The sequence below is a fragment of the Nesoenas mayeri genome (assembly GCF_963082525.1).
Source record: "Nesoenas mayeri genome assembly, chromosome: 25".
NCBI classification, from domain to species: domain Eukaryota; kingdom Metazoa; phylum Chordata; class Aves; order Columbiformes; family Columbidae; genus Nesoenas; species Nesoenas mayeri.
The window spans coordinates 5,214,371-5,226,847 of NC_137549.1; the positions used below are offsets into that span (position 1 = coordinate 5,214,371).

A 12,477-nucleotide genomic window follows, 5' to 3' on the forward strand; every position below is an offset into this window, starting at 1 on the left:
TGGCCAGAGGAGCTAATGCAGTCACTGAGTCACAGAATGGTTTGGGTTGGAGAGACCTTCCAGCTCCCCCAGTGCCCCCCCTGCCATGAGCAGGGACATCATCACCAGCTCAGGTTGCTCAGAGCCCCGTCCAGCCTGGCCTGGGATGTCTCACGGATGGTTCATCCACCACCTCTCTGGCCAACCTGGGCCAGGCTCTCACCACCCTCAGGGCAACAATTCCTTCCTCATGTCCAGCCTGAATCTCCCTCCTTTAGTTTAAAACCATCACCCCTTGTTGTTCTAAGTCTGTCCCCAGCTGTGACTTCAGTACTTGCACCAAAACAGTAAACCCTGTACTAGTAGTTTTACAATAAAAGGTGGAAGTAGCGTTCAGGAGAATTCAATACTAGCAGCATAAACACTAGCAACACTTCTCACTCTCTGTTTTCAGCGTTTTACCTCCACTCTTTTTTGTCATGTATTTAGAAGTGAGATTTACTAATTCCTTGTCCCCCATGTCCCCACTACTATCATCCCTGTGTCTGGGGTTACGGTTCGCCGCCAGTTACTTAAACATGATGTATTCTCAGCACGCTGAGGGGTAACACTGTTTGTAACAACGGCAGGAGCTGTCAGCACACCAGATTTTTGGCACCGAGAGAGCCAAAGCCATGTTAGCAGCAGTGTTTTCCCAGCGTGTTGGTGTACGCTCAGCAAGGCCGTTGCGGGGTACAGGTCGGAGCCACACGGGACAACTGTTCTGAGCTGGCAGCTGAACCGGGAGCTCAAGGACAACTCGCTCTGTGCAGCGCTGAGCACCAGCACTTCTGCCCCAAATTCGCCGTCCTTCCTACGTGTGACATGGTGACCAAAGACAAAAGGACTAAAACTGCGCCAAAGACACTACTGAAAGTAGGGCATGGTATCTTTTATATCGACCTGTTAACTGTAACTTATCTATGACTTCTCTTAGAAGCTAATTATTTTACACCTTTAAATTAGGGTAATTAGATCAGCAGGAATTGAACTAAACCCAAATGCTGCTAGCCTTGTGAGGATTTTCTGAAATGGGGTTTTATATTCCATCTGCACTTCCTTCACTAAGGGAAGAGAGTGAGTGTCCCCAAAGGAAAGAATGGAAATCTCAATCACTTCCTTTGTTATTAGTCACATACCACTATCCAGCCTGTATCATGAATTTCCATATAGCCCTTTGCATATAGGGAGTAGGATTATAGGTAAAGAAGCCCTGCAAGGCTCCCTTTCAAACCGAGACAAGATAACTCACCGCAGATCTTTTTCTGCATTGCACTGACACAATCACCGAAACACAGCCCAGCAGGTCCTGGGGTAATGGTTTGCCAGCAGCTCCCCAGTCTTCTGATTTTCAGACGTCCGTTTTCTATAGTTCTCTGGTCCACACTCCGTGCCTATGGCTTGACCTCCCTGGAAATGCTGCTGTTTCTCCCACCTTTACGTCCTCCCATTGCAAGGGCAAACTTCACTGTGTTGGTAAGTAGCTGCGTGACAGACACAGTAATCTGTGAATTTGCTTCTTCCAAGTCCAACGACTGCCCTCATCTCCCTTCCATGGTATTTGCACATAAAACACAAGAACCTGTTGTGATGAAGTGTAACAGAAGAATCACTTGATCCTGGCAGAAAGAAGAGACTGTGAGTTTGTTCCAATGGAAAGAAGCTTCACCAATTGATGTTTTAAGGGAGAATGAACACGGAATAGCTGCTTATCTGGCCTTTCTTCCTCTCCAGGTTATCTCTGTTGTACACATCGTCTTCATTTCCAAGCATTCCTGTTGAACCCAAAAGCAGGTGTCTTGCTACAGCTGGTAAAACTATAGGAGAACCCATTTCCAAGCAGGTTTCGCCTTCCATAGCTACGTGAAAACTGGAAAAAAGAAATGAGCTACCCATGTCTAGAAGAGCATCAAACTTGTATTTCATGCACATCTGGCAAGAGACAGAGTGAGGCAGCAGAGACTGCCCAGGGATTTTCGTGACCAAGAACCCATGGTATTTTCCATACAAGAAAACATAAGAGAACATTTACTTGAAGACAGAAAGTGTCTCAGAAAAAATGCTCAACTTTCAATAGCCTTTAAAAAGAGGAGCTACAATGTGGCTTTTGACCACACCTCAGAAACAAGTTCGGAACAACGATGCAGTACCTAAGTTGATTTTTGACATTTTTGGACAGAGGAAGATGTCACTAAAACTCATTAGAAAAATAAATGTGTGGAAAGTGTTTCGAAAGCTTAAATAAATGGAAAGAAGAGGAAAATAGAGAAATAGAAAATATAGGAAGATGACTCAGGAACTTTGAACAAAGCAGCAGATCTGACACAAATACTCACTGTGGTCAGTGACAAGTAATTTAACCTCATATGTAAAATGAGGATAGTAGCAACCTCTTGGGGCACTGAGAGACTTAATTAGTTGCTATTCGTAGATTAAACAGAAAGTCTGAAGGTGAAAGCACTAAATGGTAAGTATTATTAGATTCTGAAGTATTAACTTCTGTAATTGGGCAACCCCCAACATTACAAAAAAGTGGATCAGTGTCAATTTTTGAAAGAAATTTATTCTTATGGTTCTATCATGTCCAAAAGGTGCCCAGACAAGGAATTTTGCTTTTAAAAAGTAATAACTGCTAACGCATCTATGTAATACACAATGCAGCTTATCATCTTCCATTCAGAGCTTCTGACTCCTGCCTAAATTTACATTCCACATTCCTTACCAGGAAACATCACGTCACCTTCACCAAACAGCTCCGTGAGCTGCCAGTGCCCAGAGCACCCTGTGAGATGTGCACCGTGACGGGCACCAGCGCTGCACTCCTTCTGAAAAGCTGACAAGCATTGATTCTTTAACACAAGATGTTCATTTGTGGGGTTGAACAATTCTTCGCACTGCCTGACCCCTCTGTAGCCAGGGCTGGACTTGCCAAGCCAGCCGTACTGGTGGGTTTGGAGACGATTTCTCTCTTCTTCCAAGGCAGAGAGATATGACCCTTGTAGAAGTTCCAAAGCAACAGGCAAAAGAAAAGAAGAGCAAACCCAGTTCCCAAGAGTTTTAAAAGAAGGTTCTCGCTTTGGCTGTTCACAGGTTTCTGGTTTGCTGCCGCATCCAGTAAAGAAGGTTGTTCTGAAGACTGAAAAGATTCAGCTTCTGCTTTGCTATACTTATTCACTGTCGGGATAACATGTGCTTCCCGTGTCTTTTCTTGGGCATAAAGGGCATAGCGGGCCATAGTGATACGGAATTCCTTCCCTTTGGATTTCTCTACTGACAGACAATCATAGGATCCAGCTGCATCCATTGTCACATTCAATATTGCTATTCCTCCATCATACAGGAGATATTTAGAGTCCTCAGCCTGAAGTCTCCTCCCATTAAACATCCACACTACGCTTGCCAGATTCGACAGGGGAACACATTTAAGATGAACATTGTTTCCAAGAGTAAAGAGACATTTTTTGACACTATTTTCTGAAATGATGGAGATAATTTTTTTTAAGTAAGAGCACTTGGGGTTTTAGTTGAACTTACAAAACCAAATATGTATTCAAATAAATATAACATTTAATTTACCAGTCTGACAATGGGTATTGAACAGGTAAGGGGTAAAAACAAAGAAATGCTGCCACTAACAGGTCTGGCTACCTGTCAGTGACACCTTGCTGGCCTTATTCCCACTGATGTGTTACAGAATGTATATGTTAAAGTGCTAATTAACATAATTTTAATTCTATGGTTTTCTATAAGGCACGACTTTTAGCGAGCATTTTGATCGCACAAAGTTAAAATGTATTATTTCTTAAAACAAACATTTACATACCTACACTATGGCAGCTGGAAGGATCTCCATTTTTCACACTTTGAATTAAATTCCTAAAAACCAAACCAAAACAAACAGATGAAAACACAGACAAGAAGTTTACCAGCTTGAGTCTTTCCATTTCTAGGAATCCCCCCCCTGTTTTGTGTTACGGACATTAGGAGTGTGCAGATAAGGCAATCTTTGGACTGCAAACTGGCTGAAGGGAAGAAGCCAGAGAGTTGTGGTCAGTGGGGCCTGTATCCAGTGCCTGTATCCAGGAAAGGGACCTGGGGGTCCTGGGCACAGCAGGGTGACCATGAGCCAGCACTGGGCCCTTGTGGCCAAGAAGGCCAATGGTACCTGGGGTGGGTTAGAAGGTGTGTTAGAAGGCATTTTTACTTACTTGGTATGACCAGTTTGATTTGCCAGTAAAACACATTTGTTTGCGGACTGAGACCAGGCGCAGTACGGATCCCTCGCCAAGACGCAATCCACGCAGGACGTGTAGCGGCCGCACTGCGCGACCGGGAGCTGCACCACTGCAGACAGGGACCCCACGTAGAGCATCCCCTAGAAACGCAGCAAGGAGGTTTTTTACAACAGTAAGAGAGATTTTCAGCTGTTATTTTCTGATACGGATTGTAAGATTTTCTGGTATTTATTTAAAATATCAGTAAACTAAAAATCTTGTAAGAATAAATGATGATACGAACAAGAAAAAAACTTATCTTCCCATCATGCAAAATGACAGAGTACCTTCTTTAATTTTTTAATGAACATAAAGGCTTGTTTCAGTTATATTTTGGCCCACACAAATTATTTCTCTACAGAAAAAAGATGTTTCGTGCTTCTGTTATTAACAAATACAATAGAAGCAGAATTATTAGCCATTTACGGGTTATTTAAAAGCCAGAAGAATAACAATGCCTGAGGCAAGGCGTAGCAGCAGCCACTTGCCATATGGAGGGACAGAAGTCGTACCTTTGCAGACGACAGCTGGAGCGATCGTACGGGCTCGGGAGACGCAAACGGCTGCAGCGCTTCCACAATGAACATTTCCTCATCACAGTTGAAAGCTTTATGCAAATATCCATCGTCTACATCAAATGAAATGTATTTCTAAAGATAAACTTGTTTAAACATAGTGTAACATCTTAACCTGATAATTCCTGTTGAAATTAGAGATTTAGGAGACATTCCTGGACACAGGGAATTCTTGAAATTCTTCAAAGCAATTCTTATTTTTTCTTCCAATAAAAGAGAAGCAATGATTTTTTTCAGGGGGAAAAAGACCTTAAACGATTCCTGAATTTGCAAATATTACTATGCCAGATCTCCTTTGATATGGAAAGTTCCTAAGGAGAGCCTTTTAAAGTCCAACATGCAAAACTTCAAACAGAGCTGATGAACACTTTTACTTTTTTGAAGGCTCTGGAACAAAATACATAAAAATGTATAGTATCTTTTCCTAAAATAAAAGCACTTACCTGTTCCTAGAAACATAACGTCGTATGTTTGTTGATCTAGGCCAGTGACTCTGTCTACTACAATCCTGGTGTAGTTTGAACCTCGCTTCAGCAGCACCGGTCGATTCCCGATTGGATTTACAGCATCATCCATTAGAGGGTGATCTCTAACAAACTGCAGGACTTTGTCAGGCAAGTCAGAAGAAGCGTTATACCCAATACTCCGGGCAAAATTATCAATGCACTAGAAACAAAACATAACGAACATGATTACAATTGCTTTTACATTTCACCAAGGTACATAAAAAGGTGTCTTTCCTTCTAAACATGCAGTTATTTCTACTTCAAAAGATAAAAATAATTACTCCCCTCACACTTTATGAACTAGCTAATAACCCCACATCTCCTGCAGAGCAGAACTGTAACTTTCATATGATGGAATGAGAAAGCAGGGATCTCTTTCCTGATTATAAAACTTACATTTATATTGGTAAAACAAAACATGAGCTAAGGATTTGCTATCAAAAAAGATAATCCACAGGCTGTTCTTTAATTAGAACAAGTAAATTAATATTTACAGCACCAGGACGTGGAACTGGCACTTCTCCCCTATATACCATCCACTTAACAGGGGAATGTTCTACAGTTACTGGTCCTTTGTAGTTTCCTTTGGAGAAGACTTGCTGAATATTTTCCATACTGTATGCACAAACAGCTGATATGTCTAATCTTCCCCTTAGAAGAAAAAACAAAACAACACACAAAATAAAAGCAGGTTTGATTGGCTTCTATACAGAAATATTACCAAATAACCCAATCTCCACAGCGCACACTGCTGTCTCTTTTTCAGGATCACACAAAACATACTGCACACTAAAAAAGCTTTTAGGAGCGTCGGGATCAGACACTGGTGTGATTTCAGTTCTACAAGTGAATCCCAAGTCTGTCTCTTTGCCACATCCAAAGGAATAAATGTTCTACAAACTCCTGTTTTAGGAGACTTTGAACCCAACCTGCCATTACCAGAAACAAAACTCATCTAAAAGCTCCAGTGGATATAAACTGACAGGAAAATAGGTGGCAGCAGGTTACGCTGGACAGTGCTGACTGTGCTGCATTCTGAGGCTTTTATCAAACATGAGAATTACCCACTCGGCTACTTTGTCCTTGGTATTTTTTGACATGTAAAGTGTTGATACACTTTGTCTTGTTTTTCATTAGTCGGGGTATTAAGGAAAAGCTGGTTAACCTTAAAACCTGCAGGAATTTGTTTGGAGCTCTGTCTGCATTTTCACAGAACATTAGACAAGGAGCCCATGACAGATACTTATTTTGGAACATGAGACTAATTCTGCACCTTGAAATGTCAGCTATTTCCTTCAGTGCAACAGAGATCAGAAGAATCCAGGGCTTTGTGTATGTAATTATGTAAATTTATATGTAATTAGTTTTATTGTCCCACCATCCAACTAGAAAAAACGCAACTCTAAAAACCTGGCTTAGGAGAAGCTTTTGGTTAGGCTTTAATTTAAGGTTTTGGCCCAGGAACCAAAACCACCTTGTTTCAGATGATAATGTTCGCTCTGTTGGATCAAGCTGTAAGAAAAACAAATGTGGCCCATTAAAACATGCAGCGTAAGTAGCTGGTAGCTTCTCGTTCTGAGTTAAAGCCAGGAGGCCGTACTCAGGTTACTAACGCTGAAGTGGGAACCCTTGCTCTGTTCGTTACAAACTTCAGTAGAATATGTGGCCCTCTATCTCACCATTGCTGGGAAAAAACTCCATAGAACATGCTGTCCTGCCACCTTCTTCTCCGAAGTAAAAAGACGTCCTGAACAACATTGAAATCGAAGTTTAATTCTGGCACGGAACAGGAAAGGCGGGATTTTAAAAATGACGTCCATCTTCTCTGCAATATGCGTTTTCCACCAAGATCGCTCTAAAGGGAGGAATAACAGCAACACTGTAGAACGCATAAGAAGTAGATGTAATTTTCGCATAATAGCATTGCTGTGGGGAAAAATACAGTTGGCCTTTCAATACAAATCTGAGTTCAAAGGCAAAGAAAAAAGGTTTAAACGTCAAATGCAACCTGAACAGCTGGTTCTGTTCTAGCAGGAAGAAGGAGAAACTAGTTCAGAAATACAAGGTGTATCACAGAATTTTGTTTGGTTAGCCAGTGTAGATACCATTGTTAATCAACTATGAAACTTCATCTGCAATACGCTGAACAACATCTTTATACTACAAGCACTAACTCTGCAGACACGGGCAATTCTGGAGACCAGCAGCTTGTCATAGAATTCAAATTCAACAGCTGTTTCTGTGAAGAACACATAAATTTTATCATCATCTCCATTTGGATTAGATTCGCTTTCATGCACTATTTCCATGTTGACAAAGCTTGGTTCTGAAACACATAAATACATGAAACATTTTAAGTTTATTAAAAAAATCCCAAACATAAATCACAGAATCCCAGAATGTCAGGGATTGGAAGGGACCTCGAAAGCTCAAAATCAATCTATAACATACTACTATATTCTAGAGATAATTCTTACACCAAACTAAAGTTCAAGAGACTGAAACAGATGAAAAACCTTCTTACCATTTAGCCAGGATGCTTGAAACTCTGTTCTTACAGGATTTCTCATACTGCGAAGTATTATAGGTTCTGTTCCCAAGAAGTTATTTGAAGTAGCCGAATAAAATTCCCCATCTGTAAAGATTTGGAAGAAACAAAAAAGTAGAAAGTCCTTATTTTTAAAATGCAATGATGTATCGTAAGGAAAAAATTGGGCTGATATGCAAAACCAGAAATAGGGTAATAGCAACCAACAGCTTATTTCAGGTTCAGTCTACACATACCTACAAAAACAGACGCATATTTCAGAGTTGGTTCAAATGGACACTTTCCTCTGCTCTCTTCAGCTTTTCCTCGCAAGCTGATGTTTGCCCCATGGATAACCTACGGCAAACATTTAAATAGGATGAAAACAATAACATTTAGTAAGCACTCTTCTGGTCCTTCATACTTTTATAAAAGAATGAGGAAAGTTTCTAATTTTCAACAGGAATATTTTGAGAAAGGTGTTCAAAGATGCTACTCAAATACCTTCAGTACAACCTCTATTCAAACACAGTTACCATATGATCACAAGCTGGGTGATACGCGTTGGTTCCACAAACATACAGGTCGGAGTCATTTATCTTATGGAGGAAGAGGATGTAGTTCTGGCATCTCATCTAAAATAGAAAATACAAAGAAAATGTACATAGTGTAGGGGGTTGCAGCTAAAAATTTCCTGGTGTCTTAGCAGCAAGCAAACCAACCCAACAGAATAAATTCAACTTGCTTTTACTTCCTTATTAAAAAGAAGCCTGATACTGTAGCATTTTCATTTTAGTTAATAAATTAGAGGGGGAAACAGAAGTTCCTACCTCGTCCTTTCCTCTACGAATACACTCCAGTTGTCTTTCCTGTGTAGGGAACCAGTATTCCTGAAAGCCAAAAATACTTGTAAGGTGGTAGGTTGTGCTGATTTTTTTTTTCTTTTCCACAAAATTATCACAGAATCCCACAGTGTCAGGGGTTGAAGGGCCCTGGAAAGCTCATCCAGTGCAATTCCCCAATGGAGCAGGAACACCCAGATGAGGTTACACAGGAAGGTGTCCAGGCAGGTTGGAATGTCTGCAGAGAAGGAGACTCCACAACCCCCCTGGGCAGCCTGGGCCAGGCTCTGCCACCCTCACCACGAACAAGTTTCTCCTTATATTTCAGTGGAACCTTTTGTGTTCCAGTTTGAACTCATTGCCCCTTGACCTACTGTTGATTGTCAGCAAGAAGAGCCTGGCTCCATCCTCCTGACACTCCCCTTTTAGATATCTGTAAACATGAATGAGTCCCCCTTCAGTCTCCTCTTGTCCAGCTCCAGAGCCCCAGCTCCCTCAGCCTTTCCTCACACGGGAGATGCTCCACTCCCTTCAGCATCTTGGTGGCTGCGCTGGACTCTCTCCAGCAGTTCCCTGTCCTGCTGGAACTGAGGGGCCACAACTGGACACAAGATTCCAGGTGTGGTCTCCCCAGGGCAGAGCAGAAGGGCAGGAGAACCTCTCTGACCTACTGACCACCCCCTTCTAACCCACCCCAGGTACCATTGGCTTCCTGGCCACAAGGGCCCAGTGCTGGCTCATGGTCACCCTGCTGTCCCCAGGACCCCCAGGTCCCTTTCCCCTACGCTGCTCTCTAATAGCTCATTCCCCAACTTATACTGGAACCTGGGATTGTTCCTACCCAGATGCTGGCTGGCCGAGTCATCCTTCCAACAAACATCAGGGAAGTTAAAATCCCCCAGCACAACCAAGGGCCTGTGACTGTGAGGCTGCTCTCAGCTGTCTGTAGCAGCCTCATCACCTTCCTCACCCTGATCTCGTGGCCTGTAATAGATGCCCACAATAGTATCACCCTTGCCAGCCTGCCCCTTAACTTTCACCCACAGACTCTCAACTCGCTCCTCATCCGTGCCTGGACACATTCTGTGGTTCTGTGACGTTCAAATCAGAAAAACCACAGGCAAAGAACTTCTTTTTTTTTCAAGAGGTATAAAAAAGAAAAGTCTTTAATTTACCCTGGCTATTTCTCTGGAAATATTATTCAAGTCAAGAGCAAACACCGCATCTCTGCCTCCAACAAACAAGGTGTCGGTTTCTTCACTCACAAGGAGAGTGGTAACGTGGGATAATCCTTCTCTCATAAAAGTATTTATATTTCCAGCTGTAAAACATAGAAGATAAGTGATTTTTAAAATATTTATCACTAGAATCACAGTGTTGTGTAATTTTTAAAAAATCCAGATTGAAAACAAATTGTAACAGGTCAAAAGTAAAAGCTTAAACGCATTTCCACGTTTTCTACATAATATGAAAGTATTTTAATAACTGCATGGGGGTTTTTTTCCCCAATTTATTACATGAAAATAAATTATTGCCTAGAAGCCAGAACCTCCAGCTACAACAATGATTTTTCAGGCATTCCTCACTGTCATTTGGGTGAGCGCATTCGCAACACTGGAGTGAAACAGTCCATGGCATTCTTTTGATGCCTAGTAAAAAATAAACTCCCAGCACTGTGCTAGGTTTCTTTCTGCTTGTGGAATTATTACTTTTCACTTACTTTGGTGTTTTACTGTTTTTCTAGGAATGCAGTTCCCCAAAGATGCTTCGGTCCCTCGTATTAATTGCACGACAAGATAAAGGACGACAGCAGCGCTGCCCATTTTCAGAGCTCCAACTAGAAAGCAGTTCTTCCCAGTTTTAATTCCTTGTCATTAAATAATTACAGGCAGTAATTTCTTCATGGTTTGTGAAAACGTCCCGCGGAAGGTCTCCAAAGTATCTGTGGTTGTCAAATATTTTCTCAAACTTGTCAAAAACTCTCACATTTTTCATCCAGATAATGACTTCCAGATGTCCTAAAATTAAAAGCAGTTTAAGTTCACTATAATATTTGGTTACCTTCAGGGACAACCATTCCCTTTCACAAGATTTTGGGGCTATTACCTGTACTGATACTAATCAGAACTAGACACTACTCTGATGGCTATTTCAAGCTATTCCTAGCAAACAATGCATTTATTTATTAACTTCACGCCAAGTCTGCGATTCTTATTTGCAAGACGCAATGTTTCAGATTTTCTGCACAACATCCAAGTATTATTTCACAAAGAGTAACAACAAGTGAGAACATTTTGCAGCAGTCAGCTATTTTAAGCATCTATGATAAATCATAGCTAAAACTGCCTTATTTACAGTACGTCACCAGGTGTTATATATGTTATATAAAAACGATATATATACATAGCAATGCCAAATCTGGTTTCATAGAGAAGAGAATCTCTGTTCTTTCTGCACTTCCATCTGCAGACGAACAGCAGCAGCTGAGGAAACTGCCCTCGCAAAAGCCAAGTGAAATATTGTTTGGGTTACAATACTTCTACATCAGTAAGTCAGGTTGGAAACTCCAGAAAACTACTAACTAACTTCTGTCAGCCTTTGTGCTGTAACCCAGGGTGTGAGTGCGCAGATCAATGTCACCCATGCGCCACTTCCCAGGGTGCGAACATGGTATTTGAGACCAAACTTTTTGCACAGTCCTGTTTTAAACCTTCCCGTGACCGGCTTTGTTCACGGCACCTGGGACAGCTGGTCCTCGCAATAACACGCACCAGGAGTTTGCAGACGTTCTGTGCCGTCGCATCTTTGTTTCAGCGACCCTGGATTCCCACAGCACGTTGTGCTTTAAGCCCTTCCCTGACCGGCACATGCGGTGCAGCAGAGCTGGCCCAAAGCTGAGGGACAGCTCTGTGATCACTCACGGCCCACAAGCTACACCCCAACCCGACATCCCTGAGCCCTGTCACCGCTCGGGGGACACCCCTCCCACCCCACAGGGCCCCCTCAGCCGAGGCGGCCGCTCCTGAGGGGACACACCCGCCCCATTCCCCTCAGTCCACACACCCCAAAATGGCGCCGCCTCCCTCAGCGCGGAGGAGCGACCGTTGGCACCACGCAGTCACGTGACGCCGCCCGCCACGTGGCGCCGCCCGGCGGGACACGTGGCCCCGGGACCGGCGGGAGCGACCGGAGACAAACCGGGATCAACCGGGATCGAGCCGGGACAGACCGGGATCGACCCGGGACACACCGGGAGCGGCGGGACAGGGCAGCCCCCGCCCCGCCTCTCCCCGCCGGGAGCCTCCCGGGGGAAGGACCCGGCAGCACCGGAGACAGGCGGGAGGGGGGCGCTGGGAAGCGGAGGCACCGACCGCAGCCGGGGCGGGTGCTGGGCTGGGAAATGAGGGGAAATCGGGGCAAAAACGCGCTCCTCGCCCCACGGTAAAGCCCGGCCTGGCGTTTGGCGCCTTGCACCGTGACCATGGTGTACGGAAGCTGCTGCTCAGCAGAAGCATTGGTGGTGGTGTCTGTGTCAAACTATTGTATTTAGTATTTATATACATTTTTGTATTTTTATATATCATATGTATTTCTACTATGATATTTTACTATATATATTTTGATATAGTATTTCTAGCATTTTTTGAGTTACAGAAACGCACATAAATTCCATGTGTCCATGGATGAGAACCGATCTGCATCCTCTTCGGGACCTAATTCCCAGTCCAATGATCT

At 43.1% G+C, this 12,477-nt stretch overlaps 1 protein-coding gene across 1 annotated transcript; it reads right to left on the reverse strand.

Annotated features, from left to right (window-relative positions):
- Positions 1–3,833: 3,833 nt before the first annotated feature.
- LOC308049687 (semaphorin-4D-like) lies at positions 3,834–10,565 on the reverse strand (the record flags this gene model as incomplete). Its single annotated transcript, XM_080359461.1, has 13 exons — positions 3,834–3,894; positions 4,227–4,393; positions 4,805–4,920; positions 5,311–5,533; positions 5,868–6,024; positions 7,053–7,228; positions 7,548–7,699; positions 7,898–8,008; positions 8,158–8,257; positions 8,437–8,535; positions 8,731–8,790; positions 9,918–10,063; positions 10,463–10,565. The coding sequence occupies 13 exons, from the start codon at positions 10,563–10,565 to the stop codon at positions 3,834–3,836; spliced, it is 1,671 nt and encodes a 556-aa protein (XP_080215587.1).
- Positions 10,566–12,477: the final 1,912 nt, after the last annotated feature.